Genomic DNA, 21,010 nt, shown 5'->3' with positions numbered 1-21,010 from the left:
GGGGGGAGGAAAGAGAGAGAGAGAGAGAGAGAGTGAGAAAGGCGCCAGAGGTTGAGGCGGCGACGGCGACGAAACGGTGCGGGTCGAATGGGGGGTGAGGGACGTACAACACGCACTCGCACGGGGCAGAAACACGTCCGATTGGCGGCTGCCCTCTGGGCCAGTCGGCAAGCAGAGATCAAGAAGATGGCCGCCGTGCACGGTGGTAGTGTCGCTATTGTGTAGTGTGTCCTAAGCGTTTGACATCTTCTGCCAACGCGTGTCCACGACCGCGGTGTACCTGCCGGGCAGGGGTACCCGTCGGGGACTACTCGCGCATCCCTCGTATTCGGGAAGTGCGCGACAAGTCGTGATCGGGAGCGGAATAGGAGAAGGAGCGGCAGCAGCAGCACCACCAGAAGAGACGAGCAGGAGGGGGAGGGGCAGGAGGAGGCAGTGGAGGAGGACAACGACGGCAACGGGGACGGACACGAGGACGACCGCCGAGGGCCGCCGACGACACGCGCAAAATGCCAAGCGCGTCGTTCTCGTCGTCGCGCAGCTACGTGCGGAGATCGCGTCGGAAAAACGCAAACAGGATCCCTTTGCCGTCGAGAACCACGGGTAAGAGAGAAAGAAAGAAGGAGCGAGTGCGAACGAACGAACGAACGAACGAGCGAGCGAGCGAGCGAGCGAGCAAACGAACGAACGAACGAACGAACGAACGAACGAACCAAGAGGGACGTGGAGGGACGGCGTGAGCGAGCGAGACGGAAAGAGAGAGAGAGAGAGAGAGAGAGACAGGGACACAAAGAGAGTCTTTCTCTCTCTTCCTCTCTCTCCTCTTTTTCTTTCTTTCTCTTCATCGGAGAGCTTCTTCCGAGATCTCACTGCTCACCTGTCTGTCCTGGCTGTTCGCCATCGCCCATCTCGTTCGGGAACATCGACGGATCGAGAGTACCACTCGTCGTTCTAACCACGAGTCCCACGTACTCCGCCATCTCCGTCGAGTCTTTGTCTCGACGTACAGGTCTGCGTGCCGTCAACGCTCTCGCTTTTTTTTTTCTTTTTTTCTTTCCGTCTATCTATATTTTTCTATGATTTTTCTTATCTCTATTTTTTTCTTTCCTTGGAAAATCCATACATTTTCCTTTTACATGAAATATGCAAGAGAATTTAGGAAGATGCTGAAAAAAATGACTTGAAATTGTACATCTAGTGAGAGGAAGAAACACATTGACAGTTTTTGTCACTACTTAATGTAGGAGAGAACGGATTCTGTATATTTTTGACAGCCATATGTAAACCTTTTCCAAGTTGTGTCTGTTGTGTATCTCCAAGCGATTCCTAAGCGTTTCAACTGAGGTTATGTAGCCCAGAATCTATGTTCATTGGCTTTCAAGGACAAAATTGTCCAGAAGAGACTTAGTCTAATCATAGTTGTGTTACAGCGACAAGGAAAGTTTAGGCAACAACTATTAATGCTAATATCTAAATGCTTAACTAATAACTTAAGCAATATTATAATAAATGCTGGAATTATAGCGCTGTTTTACTAATTGTAAGTGCATTCATGCACTTGTTCATCTCCAAATTACAGACTCATTCATGAGTCACTTTTCAGGTTGTGAATAATTTCTTATTAATAGCTATTAACAGCCATATTGCTTTTTAGTATTTATAGATAATATCTAATTGATTGCTGTGGTGATGGTATAATTCTGGATTCAAGAATTTGCAACAAACTTTTTGGACAGAAGATTTAGAACAAGAAAAAAGGGTTGTCAAAATTCCTTGATATTATGCTGTCAATAAACAACAATAAACAAGGAACATATTTTAACTAGCAGTCCACAATAATATCTCCTATCATCTATCTTTGAAGGAGTATAACCTAAATACACGATGCTCTGAATTTTATATACCTGAATTAAAAAATTATACAGTGTAAGAATTCAATATTTCAAATGGATATTTCGATGAAGAATGGAAAATGATCTTTTATTACAATATATTGCAGGAGCTGAGTGCCTCAGAAATATAATAAAAGGGGTTGATCGACCTCCAACATTTTATTAAGGGGAAAGGGGAAATACAATATGATCCTTGTTATAAAACAATATTGTGTTAGAATAAAAACTCTCGTTGAATTGCTCTTGTACTTCCCATGTACATGGTGGGCCGATCGCGATCTCCACTTCGCGATCAATCCATCGGAATGTTGGCTTCGGAGTCGCCCCCTTCCCTGCCCCCGCGGCCCCCCTATACCCTGCCTTCTTTTTCCCTTTACTCTCTCTCTCTCTCTCTCTCTTTCTCTTTCCCCTTTCTTCTCGATTCCGAATCACCAGCGATCCAGTTGGGACGCGCAAGAGTATAAGTCGATCGGTGCCGAATTTTCCAGTCCGAGAGAGACGGAGGGGGAAAGAGAGAAAGAGAGAGTGAAAAAAAGAGGGTGGGTGTATGACTGATATTACATTCATACGGCAAAATATTCGACGTATCGATTGGCTATCAGAGAATTCTTTGAATCCTGATGGAAACTTTGAAATTCTTTATTCAACAAACAAACTCGTACGAATGTAATATCCTAAGTAGAAAGAGACGATGACAGTAAAAGGGAAGAGAAAAGAGAAATTGAGAAGACGAGAGGATAAGCGAACAATAAGTATCTTTGAGATTAATATTTAAATTTTTCGTATTTTGTTTTTCAGAGAGGGAAGTTCAATTGTTTATGCTGTGATTATTAATTTTTTAGCTGTGTAATATTTAAAATTTTCTTCGAAAAGTGAAGAAGGCACAAGAGAGATTCTTTGCGAAAACCGATTAAAAATTAATTTAATTTGAATACGCGCATAAATATGTTATTTTTTACGAATATATTTTAATTTTTAAATCTTCAGTTTTAAATTACTATCAACACTTGAATATTCGAATATTTGGGGAAAATTAAATTAGAGCTGTTATACTAAAGTGATATTGGATAAGAATAAAAATCATGTTATCTCACGTATAAACTTATCTATTTAACAGAGATACATACTCGAGAAATTTAATCTAAAAATCTCGTTGGAATTAAATCGCGCATATTTGTAAATAAAAAATAAGTTTAAATTAATTATATATATATATTTTTTTTATATCTAGAAGGAAAAGGAACAGAGAGATTCTTTGCGAAAAACGATTAAAAATTAATTTAATTTGAATACGCGCATAAATATGTTATTTTTTTACGAATATATTTTAATTTTTAAATCTTCAGTTTTAAATTACTATCAACACTTGAATATTCGAATATTTCGAGAAAATTAAATTAGAGCTGTTATGCTAAAGTGATATTGGATAAGAATAAAAATCATGTTATCTCACGTATAAACTTATCTATTTAACAGAGATATATACTCGAGAAATTTAATCTAAAAATCTCGTTGGAATTAAATCGCGCATATTTGTAAATAAAAAATAAGTTTAAATTAATTATATATATATATTTTTTTTTTATATCCAGAAGGAAAAGGAAAAGAGAGATAAGAGGCTGACGTGACATTGCCAGTGGACGTTTAGTGATGAATTAACGGTGCTCCACTTTCGTGAGAGAGGATCCTGGAGAGGACCCGAAAGCAACGTGATCGAGATAATCCCTGGCCCGAAAAATCACGCATCCCGTTGATCCCACGAGTAGAGCGCCCTCCCGTGCGCGTTTCCGTGTGTTATCGGCTAGAAAGTGAAATGTCTGAAATGTGTTTGAAAGGTGCTTGGTTTTTACCAGAGCGGAGTGGAAGGCGCGTGACGGATTCTGCTCCTTTCCAAGCGATATTCATTGACGTGTACCGATGATAATGGTTTGATAGTCAATGAACAGAGAGAGAGAGAGAGACAGAGAGATAGAGGAACGTCTGTGAATATCAATCTCGGCATATCTCTTTTTGTCAATTTGTATTTTGGTATACGATGTGTGAATTTCATATGTTGTGATAACGGCAATCAGTCGATAGTGGAGGAGGTATCATCGTGTCTCGATATCGTTTCCTGTCGTGATATAATTTTGTAGAAAGGTAAAAGGAATATATGAGATGTATGAAAAATTTTATTGTACAATATATTCCTGCAATAAGATTGATACTAAAAAATGAGGCGGTAACATTTTTTTTTTTTTTTATTTATTTGGTTCTAAGGCTGCATATTAAAGTTTAATTAAATTTGGATAATGTTAAAAATTACATTGTGAAATATCATATTGTACGTTATTGTAATATATTGTTCTTTATTAGCAGATTTAGATCGATTTACAACATTGCATACTGAACAATTTATGCATCAGCACTTGTAAAACAGGGTCACCTTGTGTCAATATGCAAATTTCTCTGGGGTTCTCTGATTTATTACTAATTATAACAAATGACAAGTTTGTAATGTGCTTTTTGTTTATAAACTGCATATTAAGCATACAAGTTTATTCCTACTCGCATAAATAGGATATATCATTTGTAACAAAGCACAGGATTTCTCTCTTTCTCTTTCGTTTTTATTTGACAGCTATATATTTTGAATTGAGGCACAGTATCACACTTTAGCTATTCTTCCATCCTTTCTTGTCTCTTACTATATTTATCTTAACAGACTAATAGCCTTAACTTTAATAAGGGGTTCTCTTTTGGAAAGAATTGTGATTTAATTATGAGATCATATTCCCCCTAAAATGTATACTTCTATACATTTTCATCTAACAGACACAAAGCTACAATTTCAGATTTAGAGTATTGAAGGCCTTTTTATAAAAAACTGATTATAATTTATTATCTTCTTTTTTTTCTGTTTTTGTAGATAACTATTTTTTGGAAAACGGTTCCTATTAAAAGTTCTTTTATCAGGCAAGCAAAGCAGTAAATACAAAACAATATATACACAAGATTGTCTTTTCGAAAAAAAAGTACCTGCTTTTCTCTCACCTTCCCTTTTTTTAGAGTGTAAGTTTTTCATTTCTATGTTTTTTTTCTAATAGCCGAGCCATGCGACCTACCGTGTCCGACGTCCAATCAGATCCTTCCGGGAGGTGGAGTTGGAGGTGGAGGCGGAGGAAGTGGTGGACGAGGCTCGTCCCCTAGTGTATCCGGGATAGCTGCACCCTCGCCGTCTCCACAGTCGCACTCGTCGCCGTACGACTTGAGACGCAAAAGTCCACCTCATCCGGACCCAGCACCAGGCACAAGTTCCGCTCTACCACCATCGGGTGGAAGTAGCATTGCCGCTACCTTTGGTTCGTCATCTTTACCAGCGAGAAAGCGACCGAGACGAACATGTTCGCTTTCTACAGACGGTACGTCTCCAAATTTTCACAATTGAGATATAAGTCAAATTAAAAACTGTTTCATGTGTCAAGAAGTAAAACATTAATATTCATAATATAACGATGATTATATGTTATTAATATATGTATACACAGTATATTTTTTGTACATACAATATAATAAATAAAAATCTTTCTAATGATGGAGACAAAGTTAATTAAATTGAGTTAATATAGAGAATTATCTATTTGAAAGGTTTAACACTGCTTTCTCATTTGCTTCTCGACACGTAAACTTGTAGAATTCAACTCAAGCTGATTAGTCAGGTCTAATTTTGATTTCTTACGGCAGGTATAAATACAAACACGGCGGCGCATTACCTTCAATACGAACTACCGGACGAAGTGCTGCTTACGATATTCAATTATCTTATGGAGCAAGATCTTTGCCGAGTCTCGCAAGTCTGCAAACGTTTCCAAGCGATCGCGAACGACACGGAACTGTGGAAGTCTCTTTACCAGCAGGTTTACGAATATGATCTGCCGCTATTTAATCCAGCTCCGTGTAAATTTGAGTTTGTGTCGCCGGACGAGTCTGAGTATCAGAATCCGTGGAAGGAAAGCTTCAGGCAGCTATACAGAGGTGTCCACGTGCGGCCCGGCTTCCAAGACTTAAAATTCAAGGGCCGTAATCTACCGTACTTCAATACGGTCCAGGGTGCGCTGGACTACGTGGACGAGTACAGGAGCAACAGCAGTTCCACGACAAACGGCGGTGCGACCACGGGCGGTCAAGGCTGTTGTAATAGCAATTCGCAAACGAGCGGAGAAGATACGTCGACGCAGCATTTGGTATTTTTGCATGCAGGCACGTACAGAGGCGAGTTTCTCGTGATCGATAGCGATGTAGCACTGATCGGCGCCGCACCAGGCAATGTCGCGGAATCCGTCATCCTGGAGCGAGAAAGCGAATCAACAGTTATGTTTGTGGAAGGTGCAAAGCGTGCTTACGCTGGACATCTCACGTTGAAGTTTACGCCCGACGTTACAAGCACAGTGCCACATCATAAACATTATTGTCTAGAAGTTGGTGAAAATTGCAGTCCTACTGTCGATCATTGCATTATAAGAAGCTCCAGTGTTGGTAAGTGAATCCTCGCTTAACCTATAAGTACATATATATATATATATATATATATATATATATTGCAAACGCAAAATTAAAGTATTCTAGTACAAAATTTTGAATTTGATAAGATTATTATTATCTCTGTAAAATTTAAATACATCTTTATCAAAAGATTAATTTTAAAATTTATGACAAAATGATTAAATACGACAAAAGATTTATAATTATTCAATATATTACAATTTTTTAAAAGAAATTGATATAAATTTAAGCAAATTGACTATAATAAATAATTTAATAAATTTTAATGACTTGTTTATTAAGATTATCTTTTTTTTTTTCTTCAACTTTAGTTGGTGCCGCAGTCTGTGTATCAGGCGTGGGTGCTAATCCATTAGTGAAAAACTGCGACATCTCAGATTGCGAAAACGTTGGTTTGTACGTGACTGATTACGCACAAGGCACATACGAAGACAACGAGATCTCGCGAAACGCTTTAGCGGGCATCTGGGTGAAGAATTACGCAAATCCTATCATGCGACGAAATCACATCCATCATGGTCGTGATGTAGGAATATTTACGTTTGATAATGGACTTGGCTACTTTGAAGCTAACGATATTCATAACAATCGGATAGCGGGTTTCGAAGTAAAGGCCGGTGCGAATCCAACTGTGGTGCACTGCGAGATTCATCACGGCCAGACTGGTGGTATTTATGTTCACGAAAACGGCCTGGGACAATTTATCGACAACAAGATTCACTCCAACAATTTTGCTGGCGTATGGATCACGTCAAATTCGAATCCGACTATACGTCGGAACGAAATATACAACGGCCATCAAGGTGGAGTGTACATATTCGGCGAAGGCAGAGGTTTGATCGAGCATAATAATATCTACGGCAACGCGCTGGCTGGTATACAAATCAGAACAAATTCGGATCCGATCGTTCGACATAACAAAATACATCACGGTCAACACGGTGGCATTTACGTTCACGAAAAGGGTCAGGGCCTAATAGAGGAAAATGAGGTCTATGCCAATACCCTGGCAGGCGTGTGGATTACGACGGGTTCGACACCAGTTTTGAGGAGAAATCGCATTCACAGTGGCAAACAGGTCGGTGTGTATTTTTACGACAACGGCCACGGAAGATTGGAAGACAATGATATTTTCAATCACTTGTATTCAGGAGTACAAATAAGGTAATTCACACGTGCAAAAAGATTAAATGATGCTCGTGAGTCTTGAATGTGCGTAAATGAAATGTAGCGGTAAGAAAATCGTCTGAAATTGTGTTTTCTATCTTTAATTTAGGACTGGCAGTAATCCGGTAATACGTGGCAACAAAATATGGGGAGGTCAGAACGGCGGTGTTCTTGTATATAATAGCGGCTTAGGCTTACTTGAACAAAATGAGATTTTTGACAATGCAATGGCTGGCGTTTGGATTAAGACGGATAGTAATCCAACCCTTAAAAGAAACAAAATATACGACGGACGGGACGGCGGAATCTGTATATTTAATGGGGGCAAAGGTAAAATATCTTGTTCAGAAAATTTTAATAATTTTTGTGTATCACACACATTATATTATATATATGTAAATATATTACAAAAATGACGAAATTTTTTTCTTTTATGTTATGTGTCTTCTTTAAATTTAATTGAATATATTTTATATATTTTTATTAAAATATGTCAAAAGTAATCAAACATAATTATTTTAATTCAAAACTTATCAATTCCATCAATAAGTAATTGAATAATATATCTTTCTTCAACTGTTAAAACAAAATATTTTTAAAAAATTAAAAAATAGAAAATATTTAAAAATATAAAATTATATATAAATATATTTATATACATTTTAAATTTAAGGGAAAAATAGATTGTGGTTGTGATTTCACGCGTTCTCAATACAGGTGTTTTGGAAGAAAACGATATATTTCGTAACGCGCAAGCGGGTGTGCTCATTTCGACGCAATCGCAGCCAATCTTGAGGAGGAACCGGATTTTCGATGGTTTGGCAGCTGGCGTTGAAATAACCAACAACGCCACCGCCACGCTGGAATTCAATCAAATATTCAATAATCGATTCGGTGGTCTGTGCCTAGCGAGTGGGGTGCAGCCAACAACTAGAGGTAAATGCTTGCTTTCGGGTAGTAGCGTTTTTGGCGAGGAAAAAAAAACGACTCTACTGAGCATCGCGCACTCTTTTTTTAGGCAATAAAATATTTAGTAATCAAGATGCGGTGGAGAAAGCAGTTGGAAATGGCCAATGCCTGTACAAAATCTCATCGTACACTTCCTTCCCTATGCACGACTTCTACCGCTGTCAAACTTGCAACACGACAGATCGTAATGCGATATGCGTTAATTGTATAAAAACTTGTCATGCCGGTCACGACGTGGAATTCATCAGACACGACCGGTGAGAGAATTTGCTTGATGTATTACTTAGGTGTATATTCTCTGTTAGTATTAAATAATTATAATAAAATTGTGCATTAATATTTCTAGATTCTTTTGTGATTGCGGCGCTGGAACGTTGAGTAATCAATGCCAGTTACAAGGCGAGCCTACACAAGATACGGATACGTTGTATGACAGCGCGGCGCCCATGGAATCGCATACACTTATGGTCAACTAGGAACTAACCTAAAATAATTTAACAATCAAACAATTGTTAGAGCCGTAAGTCCAGTAATATCGCGAACAGACGCAGTAATCTGCTACCGAGTTCTTTATTAAGATTCTTCTCTTCGTAAATATATATTTATATTTGCTATCATATAATTGTTGTACTTTAAAAAGTTATCTATTTATTAAGAAGCTATTTTGTTATTGTTATCATGTCATGTTACAATACTCTGATAATATATCATTTCATTTTTTTTTTTTTTTTTTTTTTTTTTTATTTTATTTTTCCATCTGAATCAGCTTTATCCATGGTATTGTCATTTTTATCTGTAATGTTTCTCCTTTCTTATGAAGCTATATTCTAAAATTCTTTTCATATAAACATTACATCATAATTACACAAGAATAATGTATGAAGCATACTATTTATTTGCTTTTTCATTTATATTTATTTTACATTGAACGTTGATCATATTGATAATCTTTTTCCCATGATTATTTAAAATTAAAAAGATTATCTTACACATCAAGTTTTTACTTCACGTGTTATTTCTCTTTGATCAATCTTTGTTAAAAATTTTTGAAAACAAAATTGTTTTTTTTACTCCAAACTTAATAAAGAACTCGGCAATCGAGTGTCGCCAAGAAACGATAGTAATAAAATAACAAAAACCCTCATATGTAAGACACAGTATAATATTAGATATATCAAATTATAATTTGAATGTGTAAACGAGGGAAACGCTAGGCTAATCGTAAATCGAACATTTCACGTGATCCTTTTTATTGAGGTTCTGCAATCCTTAAAATTATCATATAACAAGAGTGCAGTGCCGGAGCATTAAAAAAATGAAAGCGAGAAGGAAAAGAAGCATGTGTATACGCCATAATAAGAACGTTTGACGCCTCGTAATATACGCTCTAATGAACTTGCTTAAAACTCTAATGAAAGCCGCGTTAACACGTAAATAAAACGAATATAAATTCACACGGTGTGAAACAGTGTATCCGGAATGTAAATTGTGTATATCGAAGCAGTGGTGGTTGGAAACATTGAGAGTAGGTAATGCAATCATATTACCATATTCTCGCGAGCAGAGAAACATCAACGCCACAATAAAAACATAAAGTATATAAATAAGATTTGCACTCAACAGTTCATAAAACAAAAGACTCTTATAATTATACCAGTGTATAAAGAAACGTAAGAGCAACGCGTGTTGAATATCACGCCCTTGTCGGAATCGTAAAAACTGAAAATTTAAACTTAAATCATTGCAACGAGGAAAAAAAGGAAGGACCGTAAACCAATGCGTCACGCGATCGTAAACATGCTAACAAGTGCAACTACATGGACGAATCTGTGCTGTACAAATCTTGAGGAGGTAAACGAAAGTAAAAGAAAGAGAGGCAAAGGTGAAACGTGGGAGCGAAAAAAATCAACGAGACGAAGATCTGTAAGACACACGGAACACAATGTCTAAAATATGTGATATATAAAACTCACAACAGGTGGAATATAATCAAAAGGAAGATGAACGTTCTGCTAATTTTTCGACGTAAACATACCTCGTAATTAACGCGTAATTAACGGTTCCATTATATTCGCAGTGATAAATTATGCGATGGTCCTAAGTTACTCCCCCATCCCCCAACGGGCGAAGTGCATAATAAAGACGCGATAAATGTTCAAAATTAAATTAAAATCACGGATGAAAAAGAGTGTGCGTCTAAGAAGATATACAACGTGTGTATACCAGTGAATAAAAAAAAGGAAACGGAAGAAGAAATTGAGCGTTTAAAATAGAAAAAAAATGTACTGTCCGAGGAACAGTTTTTAAAAAATAATCTCGAATTTTTCAGAGTAATCCGATTTTTTTAATTATTACGTTAGAAAGAGAGAGAGAGAGAGAAAGAGAGAGTGCGTAAAAGAAGTCTAATCGCATTAATGTAATTGTAATTTCTTCGGGAGTGGGCACGCGCGCTCCCGTGCGAAAGAAAAGAGGAAGCGCCTATTAGCGATATAATTTTAGACCGAAATCACCTTTATTTACGCATACACGTGGTATACATATATAGATAAATAGAGAAGAGAAGAGTGAACTCTATTTCTGATAGAGATATCATTATCGTAAATTTTGTTCGCACGTTAAAAAAAAACGTGTAATTCGTTTATTATATTATACGCGTATACATGGTATCTTTTGTATGTCGTCTACAGCGAGAAGCGGCGCGTAAAAATTGTCTTTGAGCTTGCCGATTCGCGGAAGAAGATAGTATTATTTATACGGTGTCATATTATATGTACTATCGTGACGGAAAAGCTTGTATATATCCAACAAATATAGGCGTGTTAACTGAACGAAGGATATAGACACTTTTTACGCGCGCGCCACATTAGACCTAAAAAGTAAAAAAAAAAAGAAAAAAAAGCGCGTACCGCGAATCTTTCGATTCTTGAGTGATATAACGTATGGTCTGTTGTTTTGTTTAACGATATTGTGCATTTGACGAATTTCGTGGATCCTTTCTTGTCTGACGCTCGAAGCGAAGGAACTGCAGAAGAATGTATTGGCGATGCGACGGGAAATAATACACACGATTATATTAAATTTTTTATTTATATATATATAATATATATATATATTGCATTTATTGTGCATTATTTGCGAATACGCTGTCGAGTGATTTCTGTTTTCTTTTTTTCTCGTGTTGAAGTTGTCAAATCAGGGTTACGCCGCTCTCTAAAAAAAATTTAGACGTAACTGAGTGTGAAAATTTTTTTTATCGAATTTATTTGTCAAATTGTATAAATTGTCGATTGAATTTGAACGCTGGATGTTCTATGTTATCCATGGACCGAATCATTTTATTATATATACGTAATATGTTGCAGAGATATATATGTATATGTAAATGTTTTTTTTCTTTTTTTTCTCGTGCTAAGAAATCGAGATGGGAAGAGAATCGCGTGCACGCGCGCACACTTCCTTCATCTCTCTTTTCAGCGAGGGAGAATAAAACGAAACCCTCAAAAGTATAAATTTATCATTGTCCGTGCGGAGCCGTTCTTCCCTCCGAATTCGAGGGGAGCATTTTTCTGCGATTTCTACCTCCTCACACGCACACAGAGTAAAGGAATTTTCTGTCACAACAAAATTGTCACTGTTGCTGTTTATCCAATGATTCGAAAGCACACACACAACGAGAGATTAAAACAAAGTTTTATCAATTTTTTTTTTTTTAATTATTCAACAACGAAAGACTTTTTGTCGACAAAATAGAAAACTCTCCATCTGTTTATTATCGAAGCAAAAAGTGATTCACAATACAATACCTTTTTTTTCTGAAATGTTTCAACGCTAAAAACGCGTTGCTGTGCTTCGATAAGACACTAGTCAGTTGGTATAACGAGATAATTCGTGTAGATTATAGAGAACTGTTTTGAGCATGTAAGATTAGTGTTCCCTCGACAAGTATCTTCTTGCTTTGTTCATATAACAACTAACGATACTCGCTATGACAGTGACAAATTTGACCGTGTCAGCGGATTCTTTTTCTCCATGCACTTTCAAGTATGTATGTTGAGTAATGTTTCGAGTATACATTGTTTTTGCGCAGCAAACCGTGTATATATGTATGTACAACGTAGGACGAGGCAGCAACCAAGCGGCGAACGATTCGTGGACTCGTATAATAACTTCCCAGCTGCTTCCATTCCGCCTGCTCGAGCGTACGCGTTTTACGGCTTACACCCTCGTGACCTAAAACTCCTAAAAAAAAAAAAAAAAAAGAGAGAACAAGGGGATGAAAAAGAAAAGAACAACGTACATACACGCGTAATAGACGCGTGAGATAGGTAAAAATAGGCTTGCACGAAAAACATACAGAATACAAACACACACACACGCAACGTAATATGCATACGGACACATCGTACACACAATGGATCGAGATTCTCGTATTCGGCTGCGGCACAATCCCAGTGTTTCTCTGTTTCTAGTTGTTGAATGTATTAGACGATAAGGGACTCGATCACAACAAAAACGGACCCTTCCTTTCCCTCTTCCCTCTCCCCCTCTCATTCCATCCCCTTCCGTTGTATTTGTCATTCTTACTATTTTGCTATAAGAACGGCTGACGCTAAATAGAGCTTCATCTTAACGTTCACCAAAGTGACAATCGTCATTTCACGCCACGTGTGAAGTCTCGGGAGTGTCAAGAAATTTTTGTCTTCTAACAAAAAAAAAAAAAAAAAAAAAAAAGTAGGGAAGAGAAATATTCAAGATTGTAATCGTGCAACATACAACCAAGCTCTGGTCATGAGACGAGTAATATTGATTGTACGTGCCGTATCATTTATGAGCTAATCCGATTAGCGCGTGTGTAATCAACGTGTTCCACACAAGTTGAAGTTCCAAGATACTATATACGACAAAATGTTAATTATCCGAGTATTGATTATCCAAATATCGAAATTTTTTTTTTTTTACGCGATTGGTAGCCGAACGAGAATAAAAAAATACAGAAGGAAATTATATATTATGTATTTTAAATATACAATTTTTAATATTTTTAAATATATATATATATATAAAATTATATTTTTAGTTATATTGTTTTTAAAATTTCTTTTATTTAATATACTTCATTTTCAAAATTTTGCGCAGGTATAATCATATACGTAATTCTCCTATTTTGAATCTGGATAATTAATGTCTTGATGTATAGAGTTTTTCATTTTACTGAATCATTTAAAATATCCTTATTACTATCAAAGACGTGAAAAAAAATATTTTAGGAATAATCGTTCAATTCAGAAGGGACAAACATGATGGGGACATTTATTATCGACGTAGCTCGAAAAAATCAATAAATCAGCCGAATCCTCGCCTTGATCTATCGGTCTCTCTCTCTTTATTACAAATTGATAATCAATCACTCCATTCCATGAACTATACTGTCCACCGTCAAACATCGACTCTCGATTTTCCGTCAGCGAGTACTTGCCATTATTACGTTAGTTGCCATAGCTCCGGTGCGGTAGAGAAGCTAGATAGATTAAGAGCACACAAAGCGTTTGTTGTGCAAACACACGGATCCGCAAAAAATCAGTAGAAGTACGTATAATGTAAATATTAACTTGACCATTATATATATATAATTATATATGTACATATATAAATATATGTATATAATTATATATGTATTGCATATATATATACAATTTATTGATTGCACTATTATATAAAAAAATATATATTATTGTCGATTATAATTTTTATTTTTTTTATCCTTTATTGTTAATTTATGTATCTTTTTCGTTTTGTCGCGAGACAAAGTATGTTTGGTCTACCTTCGCGGTTTGCTTTTATAATTATAAATAGGAGAAAACGAAGAAAAAGAAATGATCAATCAAATCATTTTTGTACGATTAAATAAACAATGCTACCAAATAATTATCTCGTGCAAGTGGATTTCGGCCAACTGAATAGATTTGCAAAATGATACTTTATGCATAAAGCTTTTTCTCGCGTACTAATTCAACTAATAATAGCAAATTGAAGTCTTTCTGCAAAGGAAAAAAGAAAAAATCGTATATCGCACGCTCTCTTTTATCGCGATTATCGTTTAAGTTCGTGAGCTTCATATTTAGCAGCAATTAAGTAACATGCATATATGTTAATCACATTACCAGACTATATTAGCCCCTTTGTGGCTGAGACGAGATAAGTTAATGATGTTGCATTTCTATTACAGGCGGAATATCTAAATTATCGTGTTGCATGTGTAATGTTGCAAGGTTGATAAGACGTGGCAGTTTTACTCCTTATCATTCATTTATTTAGATCTTTACACAAGGTATTTTTTTTTTTTTTTTATTAAATGCGTGATAAATGTAGGATAAATCTTTATCGTATTTTACGCAACGATCTTTTTTTTTTTAGAATTATTTAACGAATTAAGTCACAATTTTTTCGAAGAGATCGAGAAATAAAAATCTTAAGAAATGTGCGAAACATAAGATATTTTTTCGATTAAAAATTTTCAAATTTTCACTTTTATAAGTAAGAGAAAGGAAGACATATAATTAGATATCATAATTATAATTTTTCTCCTTTGTATTCGTTGACTTTTTTTTACAGGATCTGCTTATTGCGAGAAAAAACGATCGATTCTTCACAGTTTCATATGATCGGAGAATCGTGAAACTCTGTGTTGCAATTTTTTCGAGATCAAATATATTCCTATTAAATACGCGAAAGTGATACTCATGTTTTTGATGGAAAAACAGCGCGGTAGCCGTAAGATTCTTTTTTTTCATATCCGCGACATCGAGAATTGAGCTCTTCAAAGTTTCAATCTCCGATGACTGTGGGATGGGATCGCGATCGCATTGAATTTCAGTCGGATAAGAGAAAGGGAGAAGAAAAAAAAAAACACAAAGAGTTAGTTTTCTCGGTTACATTATATGATTCCTACGTAATTCCGCTATAATTCTCTGTATAATATGGCCTTAGAACAGCTGAAATCTAATATACACGTGAGAGAAGCTGTATAAGTTTCAACTTTTGTAATCTATTAAATAGATGTCTGTGTATTATATCATGTTGTATGAGAGTTAAAGCAGCATAAACTTAGGAAAGTTGCGCAAATTTTATACGCATATACATCTTTGCGATAAATAATTAAAAAGAATTGATCAAGCTCTTTTGCGATTTTCTAGCGAACATTTTAATTGCCGTATTTTTTGTTGTTAAATAATCTCGTTAATTAAATAATTCTAATTACGCTTTTCACTCACAAAGACTTAATGATTAATTTAACGATGTCTTAATTCGCGAACGTGATCCTGAATTATATTTACACGAGTATAATTACGCGTGAGAAAAAAGTGTAAGTGTAAACTTCTCTCTTTTAAACGATAAGAACGTTTCTTATACTTTTCACGAGTTTACTAGTGAAAATATCAGGAATTATAAAATTCCGTTTTAATTGCTGTGCATTCGAATTCAAAGGAGAAACGTAAAAGTCATTATTTTTCTTTTTTTTACGCAACTAAAATTATCATAATTGACATAAAATAATCCTATTTTTTCGTGACGCTCAGAAAATTTGAATAATCGAAATTACAAACTTTCGTTTCTTAAAAATAATGTAATAGTCAAAACTGTAAATATTATCCGAACATGTGTTGCAAAGATAATCTTTACCAAGAGAATTTTTAAATCGAACAGACAGCGTGCCTTTTCCTGTCATCTTTAAAGAATAATACTCAGAGGAAAAAAATAATTATATTTCCAGCGTAGGTTTTTTTATACTGAATAAAATATATATTCCACTTTTTAAAATACGTTACAATTTTCAGAATTTTGAGATTAAAGTAGTAAAAAGCTATTTTAATGTGAAACTTAAGTAGATGTTTACACACACAAAACTGAAGATATTTTACATATAAGACATTACAATATACGAAAAGTATTATAATGATTTACGACAGAAACAATTGATTCTGATTAATGAAATAGATAGTAATAAATCAAACTTTTTTTCTATATATCTTATATAAAACTTGTGTTGCACAAATGGACGTACATTTCCGGATCAGATCTATAAATTCATTTCTTAATGAAATTGTATGATGTTTCGTAATGAAATTTATACGAAAGATGAAGAGGGAGGGGGTAGAAACTATTATAATTATTTTCACGCTTATTACATTGTAAGGGAGCGCGGGAACTATTATTTTCTTTTTCACATTTATCGCATTGTAAGAGAGCGAGCGAGTATTCCACGATAGAGCGAATGTAAATCGATAATAATTTAATTGAACGCAGTGCCAGCCCGTTTAACTTTGCGATGCACTTTTAGCAAATCGAAAATAAGCTCTCGCGTGATTTTTTTTTTTTTTTTTTTTTTTATCGACCATGTATTATAGATGTTCATGCTTGGCATTCATCGGATTTGTTAATAAAATGTAAAAATTTTATTCAATGCTTCAAAGGCGGAAACATCAAAAATAGATTTTTCCGAGGAGAATAGTGGCTATAAAAATTTGTCCTATAAAAATCAAAAAACTTACAGGACCATTTTGAATATATATGTTCTTCTTTTTATTTGCGAGTCCCATAGAATAACGTTCTCGTGCCATGATATCAAGTTAATCGACGCTTTTCGCTGCAACATTGTTTTAGAAACGCGATTAGCACTAACGTCACGGACAATGTAGGACTCTGGCGTTTATCGCATCCGAATTACGGCATCGCGAAAGCTTGCTATTGATGCGAATTATATTAAGCTAGAACTTTCGGACTTTACGACACGTCGGAGAGTTAAGACGGTGAACGTAATCTACCGTAATACGAATTTCCCATAAATCCGCGTTCGATGTAATCCTCGTACGCGGCTAATCTTCCTTTGTTTCCGCTTAAGACTTTCCGCTTTGACTTAGCGAATTGACGAGGTACACGGTAATTACGAAGCCGGTTGCATGATCCGGTTGATCTAATCGGCTATCAACGCTAAGCATTTTTCATTCTCTCCGGTATAATGTACATATTTGTCGAATGAGACAGCTGAAATCGCTAATCGGAGCCGGTTATTCCAGATTGACTGTTCGCATCCACGTCAATTAGTAACGCTTTGTCATGATTAATTATGTACGTTGCATCGCTCTGCTTTTTATACACAGTGTTCTAAATCTATATCGAATCTTTCTTATTTCTTTTCTTTATGAATACCCTTCTTTCTTATTTAGAAATTGATTCTCATTTCACGAAAATATCTTTATTCGTCGTTTATTTATAAGTACATGAAAAACGATTTAATTTAAGTTTGAGATCTTTCGAACTGGATTACAAGAAACTAGAGTCGACGAACGATAATCGGTTCATTTATTAACGTTTAAGGGCTCGGTTGAACAGTTAAAGTAGTTACATTCTCACTTTCCATCTTCATCGCAGCTGGAAACGTCACATCGCGTGTGACAAGTGTAATTCTTAATGTTAGACTAGAGACACACGGAACGCGAATTGTTAACGAGAGTTAGTTGGTCAGTCGGTCAAGTCAAGAGCGATTTAACAAAGTTTTTCTTTATTCATTCACATGTTACGAATGTATCTACAATGTAGCTATAAACCAGGACAGCTCGAGAATAACTTCATCAGAGCTGTATGTGGCTCTCATGGCCACTTGCTACGTTGGTCAATTATTAAACTACGGTCTACTAACGCGGGCGCTCCCTGTTTACCTCGTAAAGAATAATTCTTAATCGTATGCAAGCTGGAACGGAAACATGATTATCTTCTTAAATAAATTGTAGCGAATAAAGCTTAGGAAAGATATAAAAAAAAAGGGGGGATTAATAGATCCGAGCAATCTGAAAAAATCCAATAGAAAACATTTCTAAAATTAGAACTGTAATTAAATTAAATTAAATTAATTGTCAACATTCATTTTTTTCTTTAATAGAAAAATGTGTGTAATATATACATGACAAAGCAAGAGAAAGAGACTCATCCTTATACGTCTTTCACGAGAATTCCATAGCATATGATAAACTCGTTTTTTAAATGTATTTGCAAATACTGCTATTTTACGGAACGCCATCGTTCGCTTCTCGAACGTCATGTTTTTATCGATCATCCTGTAAATATACAATCTAAACAGTTAATTAACCAAGACTGTCGGTGCGATCGATCCTAAGCGGCTTTCCTAGCGGGAGAGAAACCCAAAGTGCTAAAGCACAATTGCAATTTGGGACACGACGAACCCTTCGAAATAACATAGGAATTGATTGCAACGCGCGAATCTCCTGCGTTGCATAAATAAATCGATCCATACAAAAGCAGGAGCTTTAAATCCGCTCCGATTTCTACGAAATGGATTCTAACGAGTATATGCATGTGCGGAAATCCTCTCGATTGTGGTTTAACAATGGGAAAAAATTAAAAATAACTCGCGATCGAGAATTTTAAGAGGAAGGGTATCTTGCAAGATCGACGAGGGATTAATTAATCAGCATGACACCTGAATTGCGATTTCCAATTTTTACGTGCCCTCCATCCCCATACACATATATATATATATATATATATATATATATGCACACACATCCACAAGAGCACGTAAAAATACCCTTCCCGATCGCGAGATATACATACATACTTTTTACCGATAGCGTCAAAAATCAAAAAATTTCGCCGATTTCGATCCCCGATCGAAGAGCTGATTTTCTCTTTCGGAGCGAGATACTCTCGCGCGATTCGATTCGAATAAATCGGCGATGCCGATACAAAGGGCCTACTCGACGAGCTGTTCGACGGGGAGGAGGGGAGGGGGGAGGAGGGGGACAAGTTACTTTTCAAGTGCACCAAACTCGAAGTGTTACGCGAAGATATCGGGTCCTTCCGCAAGTGCATCCCCTCGCGACGATTCACGACGAGAGAACCATTGACTGCACCATTAAAGTGTACAATACAAATACAATATAAATATATACGTGTGTGTGTGTGTGTGTGTGTGCGTGTGTGTGTGTGCGTGCGTGCGTGTATGCAAAAGGCCGGGATAAAAGAGAAAAAAGTAACGCGCGATTAAATGTTTCACTTTGTCAGCCGCTCTCGTCCATCTACACAAAATGCGTGAAACATACGCTTTTCGCGCCTCTTTCACAAGGACCGAGAGCATCTCTAAAAGGGACAACGATAGGTCCGAAGCTTCAAGCGAGCTTCGCGCAACGAGGTGTCAATATTTTCTTGTACAATATATATATCGAAGTCATGCGCGACATCTGAATTGTACATTAAATATTTAACGAGAAAAATAAATATTTAAGACAGGCGATATACACATATATGTATAAGATATAGGATATAGGTGGTCGATTTTGTCGTCCATATACGCGATGCTATTAATATACATGTAGTGTTTAATATATATATATACATATATATATATATATATATATATATATATATAAAAAAAAGTAAGTTATTTTTCCATGTTTTTATCGTTTTTTTATCGTTTTCTACTTGTTCGATATTTTTTTTATTCGGCGTAAAATTTCGATGTTTTATAAAGAAAAGATACGTATAAAATGATTATCACGATGGTTGTATTATATTGTATTATACTGATAGTTACGTGTATCATTACGTTTATATCATATTTACGTAAAATCCGCAGCTAAATTGTTTTCGATATCGATCCTTATCTGCTCCACAAAATTGTCCACCCAAAAATAGCCGAAAATAACGATCCTCATAAACGGAGCGTGTCCAACGTGTACCATTAAACCAGAGGTTAATTAACCATGTGGCTCGCGACACATAAAAGCCCAACCGCATCAACATCGCTTTACGCTCGGCGTAATAGAATCACCTATCCACACTCGCGCGTTATAGTCAAGACAAGAGACGGAGGAGAGGCGGAAAAGTCATAACGTCACAAAGGGTGTTTCAAGGGGCGCGGAAAAACCTTGACCCCTTTCGTCACATAAATCATTTTCGGGCGTTACGGTCGGAGTCTTATATACCGGCTAAATTGACTTATTTAAGAGCGCCTAATGACGCGTACGCTCGCGAAGAAAGGGAGGAAAGGTTCGAGCGAAAGCGGCCGACCAGCCCCCATCGAAAACGGTGGCGGAGAAGCCCTTTAGAAACGCCGCGGGCTCTAACGAAGCGTGATCAGCTGGACCGGATCAGCTGTGTCGCGCCATCACTCACTGCGCGCTTATGTATCATAAATGAATGAGAAAATGCACGAGAATTTACGTCATCATGTGTCGCGTCTTCGTTGTACGAACTCTAATGGCAGCGCGTCGATAACGCTCCACAAACCTTGTTAAGTACCTAAACGACACACCGTTTAAGCCGTATCCAACTCGTAAATCTCAACTCTAGCTGCACCAAGTGCCATAGTCCATAGGTACACGATTACGTAGAACTCTGTATAGCGTCAGCAGCTGATCGTGAGA

The 21,010-nt window shown here is 36.3% G+C and overlaps 1 protein-coding gene across 1 annotated transcript; it reads left to right on the top strand.

The window, feature by feature from the left end:
• Fbxo11 (F-box protein 11) lies at positions 1-20,003 on the top strand. The gene is made up of 8 exons (XM_072893491.1): positions 1-603; positions 4,979-5,293; positions 5,616-6,407; positions 6,746-7,598; positions 7,711-7,931; positions 8,319-8,537; positions 8,620-8,827; positions 8,917-20,003. Exons 1-8 carry the CDS (start codon positions 510-512, stop codon positions 9,044-9,046), a joined length of 2,832 nt encoding a protein of 943 aa, XP_072749592.1. The 5' UTR covers positions 1-509; the 3' UTR covers positions 9,047-20,003.
• The last annotated feature ends 1,007 nt before the right edge of the window (positions 20,004-21,010 follow it).

This window comes from Anoplolepis gracilipes, chromosome 5 (genome assembly GCF_047496725.1).
Source record: "Anoplolepis gracilipes chromosome 5, ASM4749672v1, whole genome shotgun sequence".
NCBI classification, from domain to species: domain Eukaryota; kingdom Metazoa; phylum Arthropoda; class Insecta; order Hymenoptera; family Formicidae; genus Anoplolepis; species Anoplolepis gracilipes.
This window is presented reverse-complemented; position numbering and strand designations above follow the sequence as displayed.